Consider the following 14,299-nt stretch of genomic DNA (forward strand, 5'->3'; position numbering starts at 1 on the left):
CGGTTGATACTGCTTCTGATCAACATCAAGGTCTGCTAAAGGAAATGGAACAATATTCATCTCTGGTGAACCATGTGAACTCTTTACTGAAGCCCCCAGCTGGTATTGTGGATAATGTGGGCAAACTATTCTCATGGAACATTGCTGGGTTGGGTTCTAAACTGGACTCCTGCGACTGGCTTTTCTTTGTTAATTCTTATGATTTATGTATATTCCAGGAGACACGGTTATGTGATCCATCCTTTGCACAGGGATACCTGAATTACTCTGTGCCTGCACTAAAGGGTCCAAAGGGGAGACCTATGGGTGGTTTAACCATTTGGGTCCGACAGACTCTAAAACTAGCTGTCAAGGTAATAGATACCTCCCATAGAGACATACAACTAATCAGAATGAGCTCTGCCACTCTGGGGTCGCTTGACATCTACAATGTTTATGTATGGAGTAATAAGGGTGGGAGGTCAGAGGTTTTAGCGGCCTTGGGTTCTCTCCTTGACACTCATTCACAAGATCATAACATTGTTGTAGGAAGGTGGCTACCTGACTATGGTTACCCCAGATTTTCTGCCTTGTGTTTAGCTGGTTTTCGACTTAGTTGGCCTGGTTCCCTACTAATCAGGGCCCCAGGCTATCTGCTCTCTCTGTAAAATGGATTCCATGTACCCTAGGTGCATAACTAAATTGGCTTGGGTCACCTTATCAGCCCCTGTACATAGCACTATAGGTGCCCAGGGAATAGGTGCATCCAAGGCCTACCAGGGGCTGCAGCATATCTTTTGCCACCCCTGGCTGGCTATCCAAAATTGACACAACTTGCTGAGCACTCAGCTGGGGCAAAGGGGCTTAATCACCCCTTGCTTAGATATAGTATGCCTATATCTAAACCTATCTGGACACATATAAACCTATAAGCCACTCCTATGACAGGCCTTAACAATCCTGGAGGCAGAGTGCGTGGTTTTATGTGAGATGGTGCTCTAGCATGAGCTGAGCCTGTCTGCAGCTGTCGGGACCAATTCCCTTAGCTTTTCCGGGATATTGCCATACCATATACTATTAAGTGCATTATAATCCTCGCGGTTATATGTTAACTTTGGTTTGGCTTTATCAAAACATGTCATGTAAGGTGTCATACGATTTGGAATGCTATCCCCTCGACAGGGGATAGCATTCCACCCCTCTAGAGGGAGAAGACATGTTACTTTACTGAAACGCGGTTGATTTTTAAAAGAGCCTCAGATCCACAAAATGGATGCTTCTGCCACAGACACGAGTCTGACCTCCTGCTGCTCCTGCTGCTGACCGAAACTCAGCCGAGGAGGCCTGGACAAAGGCTTTCCTGTCGCAGGGAGGTGTCATACCACCCCAGACAGGAGATAGTGGATTGTAGCAGGGAGGTTTGAAAGAAACCAGACACTGCCTGGGGAGCACAAGGCTTCCCCTTGCATAATCCGTCAAACCGGTTCTGGGGCTCACCAGCCCCAGTCCCAGCGCGACCCTGGACAAAGGGAAAGGGGTGTAACCACCCCCTTCCTGGGTCCCACCCATAGGAGGGGACCTAGCAGGTAATCCAGCCCCCTAGATTGGTATAAGAATGGGAGCAGTGCCAACGCACTCAGATTATCCTGATGAAAGATATGAAACGAAACTCTGAACCCTTCGACATCCTAATCGACGTAGAAGACTGAAGAATCTCCCTTGTGGTCAAGGAGTGACCACCCTGTGCAAACAGGCACCATCCAGCACCTCGACGTTTGCTTTGTTGCAGTTCCCGCCGGAACTCGAGCGACAGAGATTGACAAGATCAAGTTTGCCTGCCTTCTAACAGCCCGATCCACAGTCCCTGCAGAGCTGAGACCCGTGGAGGCGACCGGAAGCGCGGGGCCCGCAATCTTGGAAAGACCACGAGACGCTGACCGTGCAGTCCACGAGTGACCCTCGAAGCTGTACATCGGGGTTTGAGAAGCCCCAGCCCTGAGCCACTTTTGCACCGAAGCTCACCCCTCTACACTCACCGAGTGCTGCGTGGGGCCCTTCTGCTTCTTTTGGCTCAACGCGTTGGCCCGGTCACTTGCCCGTTGGCTTGTGGCCCCTGTGCCGGCGAACTACGAAATCTAACTTGTGATTCTGGTTCCTCCAGACTTGCACCCGCTCCTCTGAAAAGGAGCACCCGCTCTGACCCTCCTGGTCCGAGTGAGAAGCAATCTTCCAGTCCTGCGTGGATTGCTCTTGCCAAGTGTTGTTTGCTCCAATCCTGAAGCCGACAGCGCCGACGGCGAGAGCCTTCGTGGGACAGCTCGTGACCCGCTCCTGGACGTCGCAGATGCCCTAGAGCCCACGTGGCAGCGGAGAGAAGCTCCTCGACAACCATCTGATTGCGCCCGACATTGCCTGGTTCCGTCCTGGTTCCACCCTGGTCACTGCTGAGTGACCCAGACTCTGTCCCCTCTGCTTTCAGGTACTCTACAACGCCGATCCACCCTTGGATCACACCTGACACTTCTCCTTCACAACGCCTGCAGCATCTTCAGCTTCAAGCACCAACAACCTGCGTGACGAAACCCAACACAACTTCGACCCTATGCACCCGCTTCCTGTGGGTGAGGTAACTTAGCAACGCCGGTGTTCCCACACTGGTACACACCTCTAGTGTATGTGTCTTAAGTTTCATCCTTCTAGGTTAAGCGGAAGTCTCCTTAAACAGTAACTTTATAACTTTTACGCACCATTGACTTTGCATTGGTGCATGCGTGTGCTTTAAGCGCTGCACCCGAATCCAGCGGGCTTTTCCCGACTTCAGCATTGCTAGTCCTGACTGCTCCCAGCGATTCCCTAGGCTCTAGGCCTAACCACTGTTCGATTGGTATCTCTTATACCACTTTTTTAATATATGGTTTGAGTGGCCACCCGCCCTCATCCATAATTGTGCAACTTTTATATGTTTAACTGTGCTTTTGTTTTAACGCTTGTGCCCCTTTGCTCATAAAGAGTACTGGGGATTATTCTAGTAATAAATACATATTTTTTTTATAATATATACTTGTGTGGTGTCATTTCATTTAATATTACAGGATTGTGATTGGTCAAACAGCTCGCTTAACACGACCTCTTGAGTTTAGCCTTTCAGGTTGCTTAGTCCATGCTACCCCTAGGATAGCTTGTCTATAAGGTTGACTTACAACCAGACACCATAAGGGATTGTTTGGACTGATACAAGGTGGTTCCAGAATTGGAAACATCATATATCAGGCCAACTTCTCACAATTGTTATTGCAGGTGATTTTTATCGAACATTTGAACCCTTAGCCATAGATGACGATCTTCTTGGGGACGAAGAAGATATGCAATGGGGAGTCCCCAAATTAGAGCTGAACCCAGTTGTACGCTGGACCGAGGATGTCATTAGTATGAATGCCTTATGCTACGAAAAAGGCCTAAGAGCGTTAAATGGGAGGCCTCTGAGTGACAAAATTGGGTCTAGTACATTTGATAACGGGCGCCATAAAAGCAGAATTGACTATGTCTTATGTAGCCTAAAATTATGGCTTTTGGTCTGTGACATGGAGGTTGTGCGGAGGAGCGAGAGTGACCACAATCCTCTGTGCACAGAGCATAAATGGTGGACTTCCACCAATGGGCCCATAGGCTCTAATGCCCTTATTCCTCCCCTAATAGTCCCTACAAATGACAAGCGCAGGCTAAGGTGGGTAAATGTAGCAACCAACCAGCAGGCCATAGCCAACATTAATTGTGAGGCAGATAAAGCAATACTAGCCCTAGAACACATCAAATCCTCTAGTATTGGGTCAAGTACTGTGGTTGAAATTCATGACACTCTTTTGTGTAATTAAAAACCACTTTCTGAAGCCCATAAAAGTCACTAGAGCGAGAGCCCCCAAACAAGCAAAATGGTTCAATGCCCATTGCAGGGAAGCACGACTGGCCCTAGGAGCTGCCATAAAAGGGAGACAGCCCACTACTATTAAATCTGCTAGAAAGGAGTATAAGGCTAGTATAGCGAAGGCAAAGAAAGACTGGGACGAGCATCACTGGTCTGAGCTAAAAGTAGACTGTGATAGAAATTATTCTAGGTTATTCTGGAGCATTGTTAAGTGGGGTAGTGAGGGGCAACCCGAGCCCCCAGGTAACAACATTCCAGAAGAGGAGTGGATAAAATATTTTAAAACGCAGTATGCTGAGCCTTAACAGGTTACCACATTAGCGGGTATAAGCTCAATCCACTTTAAAGATAAATCCTTCAGCTCTAAAGAGATAATGGCTGCCTTGAGCTCTGTGTCCAGCGGGCGCGCTCCTGGACTAGATGGAGTTCCAGCGGATGTCTTTATCAACGATAAGGAACGCTGGTGTAAGTATATCTACCTCCTTATTAACGCTATTGCCCAGGGTGCAGAGGTACCAACTTCCTGGCAGGGTGCAGTAATTATACCAGTGTTCAAGAAGGGTGACCGATCCCTGCCTGGCAATTACAGGCCGATAAGCCTTATCAACACCATCCAAAAGGTAATGGGCCGTGTGATTGTGAACAGGCTGCTTGACTGGGTAGAGGAGAACAACGCTTTGTCACCTTTCCAAGCCGGATTCCGTAGGTCCACAAGTACGGTGGACCAGGTTTTCCGCTTTACCTTGTTGCAATGGAGGACCGTGGTACTGGGCGGGGGCTGTTTATACGCAGCCTTTGTCGATTTGCGGGCTGCCTTCGACCTAGTGCCACGGTCCAAGCTGTGGTCAGTCCTTAAGACTATGGGTGTTCCTCCAGAATTACTGTCATCAATAATAAGACTCCACGAAACAAACTTTGCTAGGATTCAGTGGGGGGGACATGGTAAGGTGACTGAGGATTTCCCTGTCGAGAGGGGCGTCCGGCAAGGTTGCTCAATGGCACCCACCCTCTTCACACTATTCATTAATGGCGTTGTAGCCCGTATGTTGTCTGCGAAGGTGGATGCTCCTTCATTATCTGGCATAAAAAGGCCTATTTTAATGTTCGCAGACGACATATTCATTCTATCAAAGACTCCGAGCGGACTCCAGAGCGCTTTGTCCATCTTTGATTTATTCTGTGAGGAGCATGGCCTGGAGGTCAACGTGGCCAAACAAAACTTATGGTTTTCAACCCCCACCGCAGTTTTAAATCTAAAATTACTATGAATGGCCGCCCCCTAGAGATGGTGAATGCTTTCACATATTTAGGGTTTCATATATCGAGCAAGAACAGATGGAGACAGCATATAGATCTTGCCACACTGAGACACAGACAACTGTCAGGTGCTATTAGTTCAGAGCATAGAAAATCCCTGACCAAACCTGTAAAGCCAGCCCTCCAGTTATATGAAGCAAAGGCTCCCGGCTCAGCACTTTATGGTGCTGAGCTATGGGGGTTTGAGAAGGTAGCTGCACTTCAAATCTCGGAAAATAAGTTCTTCCGGGCAATAACTGGTGTACCCAAAAGTACTCCCTTGCTCCCCCTGAGGTATGATCTGGGCAGAAAAGCTGTCACAGTCTTGGTCAGGCTTCGACCGATTCTGTATTGGCGAAGGCTCTGGACGACTCCAGAGCTTTCCCATTATGCCGAGGGGTTTCGAGACATTATTAAGGCAGATGTATTTCACAAAATTGAGTGGCTCAAATCACTCAGTGCAATTTTGACTGAGTTTGGTCTGGGTTTACTTTGGGAAGACCCAGCGGGAACTCCTTTTCCGTCTAAAAGAGTCTTAAAAGAAATTTACTGGGAGAAGGTAGCCTCTAGGAGCTGGGGTAGTTCGAATACAGGATCTATGGCCGGAACGTTCCTAGAAGCTAAACTTTATCCCTGCCTAGAACCCTATTGGGATATCATAACAAGGCCCGGTGATAGAAAGCTCCTTTTCCAAATAAGAGCAGGTGCACTCCCCCTTAGAGTTTTGACAGCAAAATGGGATGGCGGAGCGAGCGACAGTTGTCCTGCTTGTGGTATCGCCAAAGAAACAATTGGTCATTTTTAGGTCTCGCCTGTCGATGCGCATGCGCATCGAGCAAGGCGAGAGTATTGCGAGTTATCCACTCTTTATCTACACTGCAAGGAATCGTGGCGATTCCTTGCAGTGCCCGTGACTTTTAAGGTCAATGCGCATGCGCATTAAGCTTATGCGCATGCGCATTGACCTTAAAAGCGCGTGCGCGTGCACGTCCGTCTATGTTTACCCGCTCCGCCCCCTCCCGCCGTGTCGCATTTCTCCTCCCCCCTCCCCTCTCGTCTATGTTTACCCGCTCCGCCCCCTCCCGCCGTGTCGCATTTCTCCTCCCCCCTCCCCTCTCTTCCGTCCGTCCGTCCGTCTTGTTAGGGATAGCCTGTAATCTTCTTGCGAAGGGTCCGTATAAGTGCATGCCCCTCCTTTCACTGTGGTCTGATGAAAGCGGTCCTTGGCACATGGAACTGGCATAGGCATTGCCCCCATACAAGCGAGCATTAGGGATTGCTGCACTTGCTTGTCCTATGGACTAATGGATACCAGGCGCGTTCAGTATGATACCAAAAAAGCATGAACAATAACTGCGTCTCCTCCCCCCTCCCCTCTCGTCTATGTTTACCCGCTCCGCCCCCTCCCGCCGTGTCGCATTTCTCCTCCCCCCTCCCCTCTCTTCCGTCCGTCCGTCCGTCTTGTTAGGGATAGCCTGTAATCTTCTTGCGAAGGGTCCGTATAAGTGCATGCCCCTCCTTTCACTGTGGTCTGATGAAAGCGGTCCTTGGCACATGGAACTGGCATAGGCATTGCCCCCATACAAGCGAGCATTAGGGATTGCTGCACTTGCTTGTCCTATGGACTAATGGATACCAGGCGCGTTCAGTATGATACCAAAAAAGCATGAACAATAACTGCGTCTCCTCCCCCCTCCCCTCTCGTCTATGTTTACCCGCTCCGCCCCCTCCCGCCGTGTCGCATTTCTCCTCCCCCCTCCCCTCTCTTCCGTCCGTCCGTCTTGTTAGGGATAGCCTGTAATCTTCTTGCGAAGGGTCCGTATAAGTGCATGCCCCTCCTTTCACTGTGGTCTGATGAAAGCGGTCCTTGGCACATGGAACTGGCATAGGCATTGCCCCCATACAAGCGAGCATTAGGGATTGCTGCACTTGCTTGTCCTATGGACTAATGGATACCAGGCGCGTTCAGTATGATACCAAAAAAGCATGAACAATAACTGCGGACTGCGTATGCGGAGAGACTTATTTTAGATTTTTTTTTAGATTAAAAACATATTTTTCTAAAAATATGAAAACTTTTCAGTGTTATGGTAAGTGAACAGGGTGGCTGGGGCATAGACCGTGGTGTGCAACCAGAAACTTTCTTCATGATTTCATCACACCCCCTCCCCCATCACACACATTCAAGCACATTCTCTCTTGTGACTTTTGGATGGCCCACCACAGTAAGCCCCAAACTGAATTCAGAAAGTCTTGCTGGACAAAATAGCATTCGTTCAAAGAGTGAGAGAAATCTCTCAATGTTTAGTTTCAAAGGAATGTTGTGAGCTCTTTACAAATGCATGCCGTTGCTGGTTACGGCATTTTAAACACTGACCACAGATTTCCACACTCTGTGCATGGCCTTCATTCAGCAGTAAATGCCTCGCTGGCGGTCACTGAAGCATGTGCATATCCGGGTTTATCATTAGTTTAGGATTGTTTTTTTTATCCTTTGATGTTTCCTACATCTCTGTAGTTCCACAGCTGTTATTTAAATCTTTCTTAGACTGTATCGTATCTCCTGTCCCAGATGGAAAATCGCGCAGAGCTAGCATTATTCGAGGCTGAGCCAGGTTATGCTGTGGTGTTAACTATCGGATATGACTGGCCTAGAACTTTTATGGATTTTTTTCACCCTCAACCCCTCACCCTCACTCACCCTCAACCCCTCACCCTCACTCACCCTCACCCTCACTCACCCTCACCCACCCTCACCCTCACTCACCCTCACCCTCACTCACCCTCAACCCCTCACCCTCACTCACCCTCAACCCCTCACCCTCACTCACCCTCACTCACCCTCAACCCCTCACCCTCACTCAACCCCTCACACCCTCACTCACCCTCACTCACCCTCAACCCCTCACCCTCACTCAACCCCCAACCCCTCACCCTCACTCAACCCCTCACCCTCACTCACCCTCACTCACCCTCACTCACCCTCACTCACCCTCACTCACCCTCACTCACCCTCACTCACTCACCCTCACTCACCCTCCCTCACTCACCCTCCCTCACTCACCCTCCCTCACTCACCCTCACCCACCCTCACTCACCCTCACTCACCCTCACTCACCCTCAACCCCCCACCCTCACTCACCCTCACTCACCCTCACTCACCCTCAACCCCCCACCCTCACTCACCCTCACTCACCCTCACCCTCACTCACCCTCAACCCCTCACCCTCACTCACCCTCAACCCCTCACCCTCACCCACCCTCAACCCCTCACCCTCACCCTCACTCACCCTCAACCCCTCACCCTCACTCACCCTCAACCCCTCACCCTCACTCACCCTCACCCACCCTCACCCACCCTCACCCTCACCCTCACTCACCCTCAACCCCTCACCCTCACTCACCCTCACCCTCACTCACCCTCAACCCCTCACCCTCACTCACCCTCACTCACCCTCACTCACCCTCACTCACCCTCACTCACCCTCACTCACCCTCACTCACCCTCACTCACCCTCACTCACCCTCAACCCCTCCTCACCCTCACCCACCCTCACCCTCACCCTCACTCACCCTCACTCACCCTCACTCACCCTCACTCACCCTCACTCACCCTCACTCACCCTCACTCACCCTCACCCACCCTCAACCCCTCACCCTCACTCACCCTCACTCACCCTCACCCTCACTCACCCTCAACCCCTCACCCTCACTCAACCCCTCACCCTCACTCACCCTCACTCACCCTCACTCACCCTCACTCACCCTCACTCACCCTCACTCACCCTCAACCCCTCCTCACCCTCACCCTCACTCACCCTCACTCACCCTCACTCACCCTCCCTCACTCACCCTCACCCACCCTCACCCACCCTCACTCACCCTCACTCACCCTCACTCACCCTCACTCACCCTCACTCACCCTCACTCACCCTCAACCCCCCACCCTCACTCACCCTCACTCACCCTCAACCCCCCACCCTCACTCACCCTCACTCACCCTCACCCTCACTCACCCTCAACCCCTCACCCTCACTCACCCTCAACCCCTCACCCACCCTCAACCCCTCACCCTCACCCTCACTCACCCTCAACCCCTCACCCTCACTCACCCTCAACCCCTCACCCTCACTCACCCTCAACCCCTCACCCTCACTCACCCTCACCCACCCTCACCCTCACCCACCCTCACTCACCCTCACCCTCACTCACCCTCAACCCCTCACCCTCACTCACCCTCACCCTCACTCACCCTCAACTCCTCACCCTCACTCACCCTCAACCCCTCACCCTCACTCACCCTCAACCCCTCACCCTCACTCACCCTCACTCACCCTCACTCACCCTCACCCTCACTCACCCTCACTCACCCTCACTCACCCTCAACCCCTCACCCTCACTCAACCCCTCACTCAACCCCTCACCCTCACTCACCCTCACTCACCCTCACTCACCCTCACTCACCCTCACTCACCCTCAACCCCTCCTCACCCTCACCCACCCTCACCCACCCTCACCCTCACCCACCCTCACCCTCACTCACCCTCACTCACCCTCAACCCCTCACTCACCCTCACCCACCCTCAACCCCTCAGCCTCACCCTCACTCACCCTCAACCCCTCACCCTCACTCACCCTCACTCACCCTCAACCTCATGCTAAAGATTTACAAAAAAACCCATAAACAATTCTAAAAGCACTAACTCTAATGCTGCGAGACCTATTGCATTTCTAATGCTTGTTTATTTTCCTGCACAGCCTATTCTGATCCACGGCGTATTTGGTTAACACCGATGTGCAAGAACTTGGGAACCACTAGCAGCACTGTTGCCTTGCGTATTATACACACTAACAGTCTGACATCGTTATTAATACCTACTGCCAAGTATCTTGGATGGGCATGGTCGATCAGATAGAGACTGCTAGTCCATTTGACTATTCTCTGACCAATTAACTTATCTGTATTCTATGCCTATGTTTTTATATACATAACTGTTTTAAACTGGTAAATTTTAACTTTTGTACTAATTTTAACAAATTGATTATCCTGCACTGTTCTAAATTCCTAAAATTGGAATTGCAACCCAAGTCAAATAACTGTAAAATGAATGCTTTAGTTCTTAACATAATTAACTGTAAATTTATTTGTATTTTTAAAATGTTGAATGTTCTGCTTTTATGAGTGAAACCTCGAATAAAGCATACTTTGACTTGACTTGAAACCTATGGTTTTTTCAGTGAATATCAAAGGTTTAGTAAATTATAATTTTTAAATGTATTAATTGTTATTTTTTATACTGATTTACTACATTGTTCTATTTATTTTTAGATATTTAATTTTTTTAATTACATTACATATTTTTTATATAAATTGAAAAAAATGTTTTTAAAAACATTGAAATTGTAATATTTGTTTTTTTATTTTCCTTTTTTTAAAATTCATATATATTTTATATAGCAGGCAATGATATCCTATGGAACAAAATTCAAGTTACTGGTAAGTACGGTTAAAATTACTTTTTAAAACCACTCAATATTACCCTATGGAAGGAAATTTACTTAGTAAGTAAGTAGTGTTATCATTACTTTTTCTTACTCAGTGGTGGATCCTGGATCCAGCACTGGTGCATCTCCTGTAAACAGTTGAAATAATGCGTTTAAGTCATACAGGCGATTTTTAAGGAATATTTTTAATTTGTGAAAATAGACACTTAGAAACTTTTCTGGTGAAAACCAGACAATGGATTCCTATGGAAGGAAATACAAGTTACTGGTAAGTACGGTTAGCAATTATTTTTCAGGGTCAGTGCTGGGCTAAAAGATGCAGCACTGGGTTCTCTCCTGATAACAGGTGAGTAAATCGGAATTCGTTGTTCGGATGATTTTAGGTGAATATTTTAAAGTTCCAAAACTCCACACTTAGAAGAATTTCCAAGAGAAACCAGTCAATGTTAGCCTATGGAAGGAAATTCAAGTTACTGGTAAGTATGGTTAGAATTACTTTTCAGGATCAGTAGTGGACTCAAAGATACAGCACTGAGGTCCCTCCTCATAACAGGTGAGTAAATCGGAATTCGTAGTACATCCAGTAAGCGCTACAGAGCTGCTTAGCAGAGAGATGTAAAAAGGGGCATGGCATGCACCACCTCTCCGCAACGCAGCGCAGTGGCGCTTCCTGGAAGCACCTGGTGGACTATTTGGGCCCCATGGTCTCTCAGGTTTGAAGTTGAATTTTTTCCCCAGCTTAAAATGCGCCACAGGGTGTGTTTGCACACATCATGCAGGCCCCGTCCCCTCCCTTAACCACTGTCTAAGCGCGCCCTGTCAGCGTTGTAAGTTGAGAGATTAAGTCCCCTTCAATCCTAAGGATCCCTAAGGTCAAACTAGCCCACTAGGTACCTCCAGTAAGCACCACAGAGCTGCGTTGAAGAGAGATGTAACAAGGGGCGTGGCCTCTGAAAACCTGTCTGCAACGCAGCTCCCTGGCGCATACTGGAGATACCTGTTGGGCTATTTGGCCCTCAGGGAACCTCAGTATTGAAAGAGAATTAATTCCCCAACTTAAAACGCACCACGGGGCGCGTTTGCACACTGATGAAGGAAGGGGGCGTGGCCTGATGTGACATGTCTGCAAACACGCCCTGTGGCGCGTTTTAAGTTAGAGAATTAATTCCTAATCAATCCTGTGGGTCCCTGGGGGCCAACTAGCCCACCAGATACCTCCAGTGCGCTATGGTCACTTACAGCCCCAGGGAATATGAATATGAATATGAATATATATATATATATATATATATATATATATATATATATATATATATATATATATATATATATATATATATATATATATATATATATATATATATATATTATTTGGGGAGGGTGTCGCGTGGCCCCCCTCCCGGGCAACTTCTAGCCCTGGGGACCCCCATCCCCCGGGGCTGGCCCCCTTCGTTGGGGACCGTGGGGGGAGGTCCCCAAACTCCCCACGGTCCCTGCCTGCTCCCCGCGTCCTGCGGGAGCCGTCATTGCTTTTGACCCCCAATTTAAAAATGTAGTGCCCCGGGGAGATGGGGGTCCCGGGGGCGGGCTGAAGCCCCCCCCCACACAGGTTTTTTTTATTTACAAAAGTCCCCGGGGCTGCGGGGGGCTGTGAGTCCCCCACTTACATAATGTTTAAGCCCCGGGGGTGGCGGTCCCCGGGGCCCCTCTGAGCCCCCATTATTATAAAAACAAAGAAGTCCCAGGCGGTAGCGGTCCCCAGGGCTGCAGGGGGGCATTCTCCGGGGCTGGGGTGCCCCCCAATTTAAAAATGTAGTGCCCTGGGGAGGTGGCGGTCCCGGGGGTGCGTGGGGAGGGGGCGGAAGCCCCCCACACAGGTTTTTTTTATTTAAAAAAAATAGAAGCCCCGGTGGTGGCAGTCCCCGGGGCTGCGGGGGCCGTGAGCCCCCCGCATACGTAATGTGAAAACCCTGGGGGGGGGCATTCCCCTGGGCTAGGGGGCCCCTCCGGGCCCCCCATTAATATAAAAATAAAGAAGCCCCGGGGTGGCGGTCCTCGGGGCCGCATACGTAATGTGAAAGCCCCGGGGGTGGCAGTCCCCGGGGCCCCTCTGGGCCCCCAATATTATAAAACACATTGCCCCTGGGACTTGGCACCCCGGGGGTTAATTAGAAAAAAAAGCAGACTTTGTTTTTTTTTTTCGCGGGATAAGCGTATCCTACGTGCATCCCGCGATTAAAAAAAATAAAATTAAATTTTTGGGCCTTGGGGGTCCTTGTGGGACCCCCTAAGCAGGCCCAGTAGGTAGTTATAATTAGGATCTAGTTTCCATAGGAAATCCGCAACATTCTATTTGGAATAACTTTGGCGCCGGTCGACGAATCTTCGTGAAATTCTCCAAGAAGATGGGGCGCTCCGCTCCTATCCTGAAAGTTTCGGGGTGATTCGTCAAGCGGGGCGAGAGAAAAAGGGGGGTCCCAAAAGGTGTTTCCCCGATGCAATTTTCCATAGGGACCTTTAGCCACGGCTAAAGCCCGAACTGCTGAACGGAATTACACCAAATTTGACAAAAAGGTAGAGTTTGGTTCACAGATCACGCTTTTTGTTAAATGGTGTAAATAATAGATATATCTATGGACGAAGTAGGGTACGCTTATCCTCCCGAAAACGAGCTTTATGCTAATTGGTTGTCAACACTCCAAACCAGGAAGTGTTGGCAGCCATCTGGTGCCTGGGACGCCTCTGGGCAGTTGTGATCTTTACAAATCTGTATTATTATTTCCTAAGAGGAGTGACATACAATCATAATAGGTCTGTTACGAAAAAACAATATATTTTGAAGAAACATTTTGTTTTATTAGCACTTCTTTTTTTGAAATATAAGTTCAAGCATGCTGAAATACGAAAGGGGGTGCTATTTTAAAAAATATATAAATTGACTTCTTCAATAGCGGTTATGTTAAAATGTATTGATTATGTGCTACCTGCCCCCTTGAATGTTTCTTTCTCATCTATTTTTCACATTGTATTGCCAGGGCTGCTTTGAAGAACTGGATGCATAATATATAGTACCGGTACCATGTAAAATAATCTCAACTGACAGAAAAATACAATAAACAAAAACCAGTGCATAGCATTCAGTACATTATTTCAAGAATAACAGATTTGAAGAATTAAGTTTTATACCTGGAAAATATCGCTCTGGAACCTTAGAGATGTAGAAAAGAAAAGCAACGGCTGCAATCAAGTACATTACAATCACACGGGGAGTAAACTCCTACAAAAATAGAAAAAAACACAATCTGAGGAGTCGAGCATTGGGCAGGATATCTGTATAAATGCAGCCGCGAGAAGTGCTTAACAATGAACACATATGTACACAAAACACAAATACATGTTCTACATTCAAATGTCTTTTTTTAAACATTTTGTAGGCTTATTTTTACACAACTATTGATAACAATATTTATGGTTAACTCATACAATCTTTATATAAAAAAATAGGAAAGTGCGTAGAACGTCTTTGCGGCATCTGATTCAACTCTTAACTGTTAAACTCACAGTATAATTATTTTGCGCCCAACCGAGGGAGATTCC

The 14,299-nt window shown here is 48.4% G+C and overlaps 1 protein-coding gene across 4 annotated transcripts in view; it reads right to left on the reverse strand.

Moving 5' to 3' along the window:
- Window positions 1-14,299, reverse strand: part of PAQR3 (progestin and adipoQ receptor family member 3) — a 656,943-nt gene that overhangs the window by 191,986 nt on the left and 450,658 nt on the right. For all 4 annotated transcript variants that reach the window (XR_015309345.1, XM_086961801.1, XM_086961798.1 and 1 more), the window contains one exon: window positions 13,889-13,979. Coding sequence is in view for 3 of the 4 variants with exons in the window: in XM_086961801.1 (XP_086817927.1) it covers window positions 13,889-13,979 (91 nt within the window). In the remaining variant the exon portion in view is untranslated. The remainder of the gene's footprint in view (window positions 1-13,888; window positions 13,980-14,299) is intronic.

This window comes from Lissotriton vulgaris, chromosome 3_1 (assembly GCF_964263255.1).
Source record: "Lissotriton vulgaris chromosome 3_1, aLisVul1.2, whole genome shotgun sequence".
In the NCBI taxonomy this organism is placed as follows: Eukaryota; Metazoa; Chordata; class Amphibia; order Caudata; family Salamandridae; genus Lissotriton; species Lissotriton vulgaris.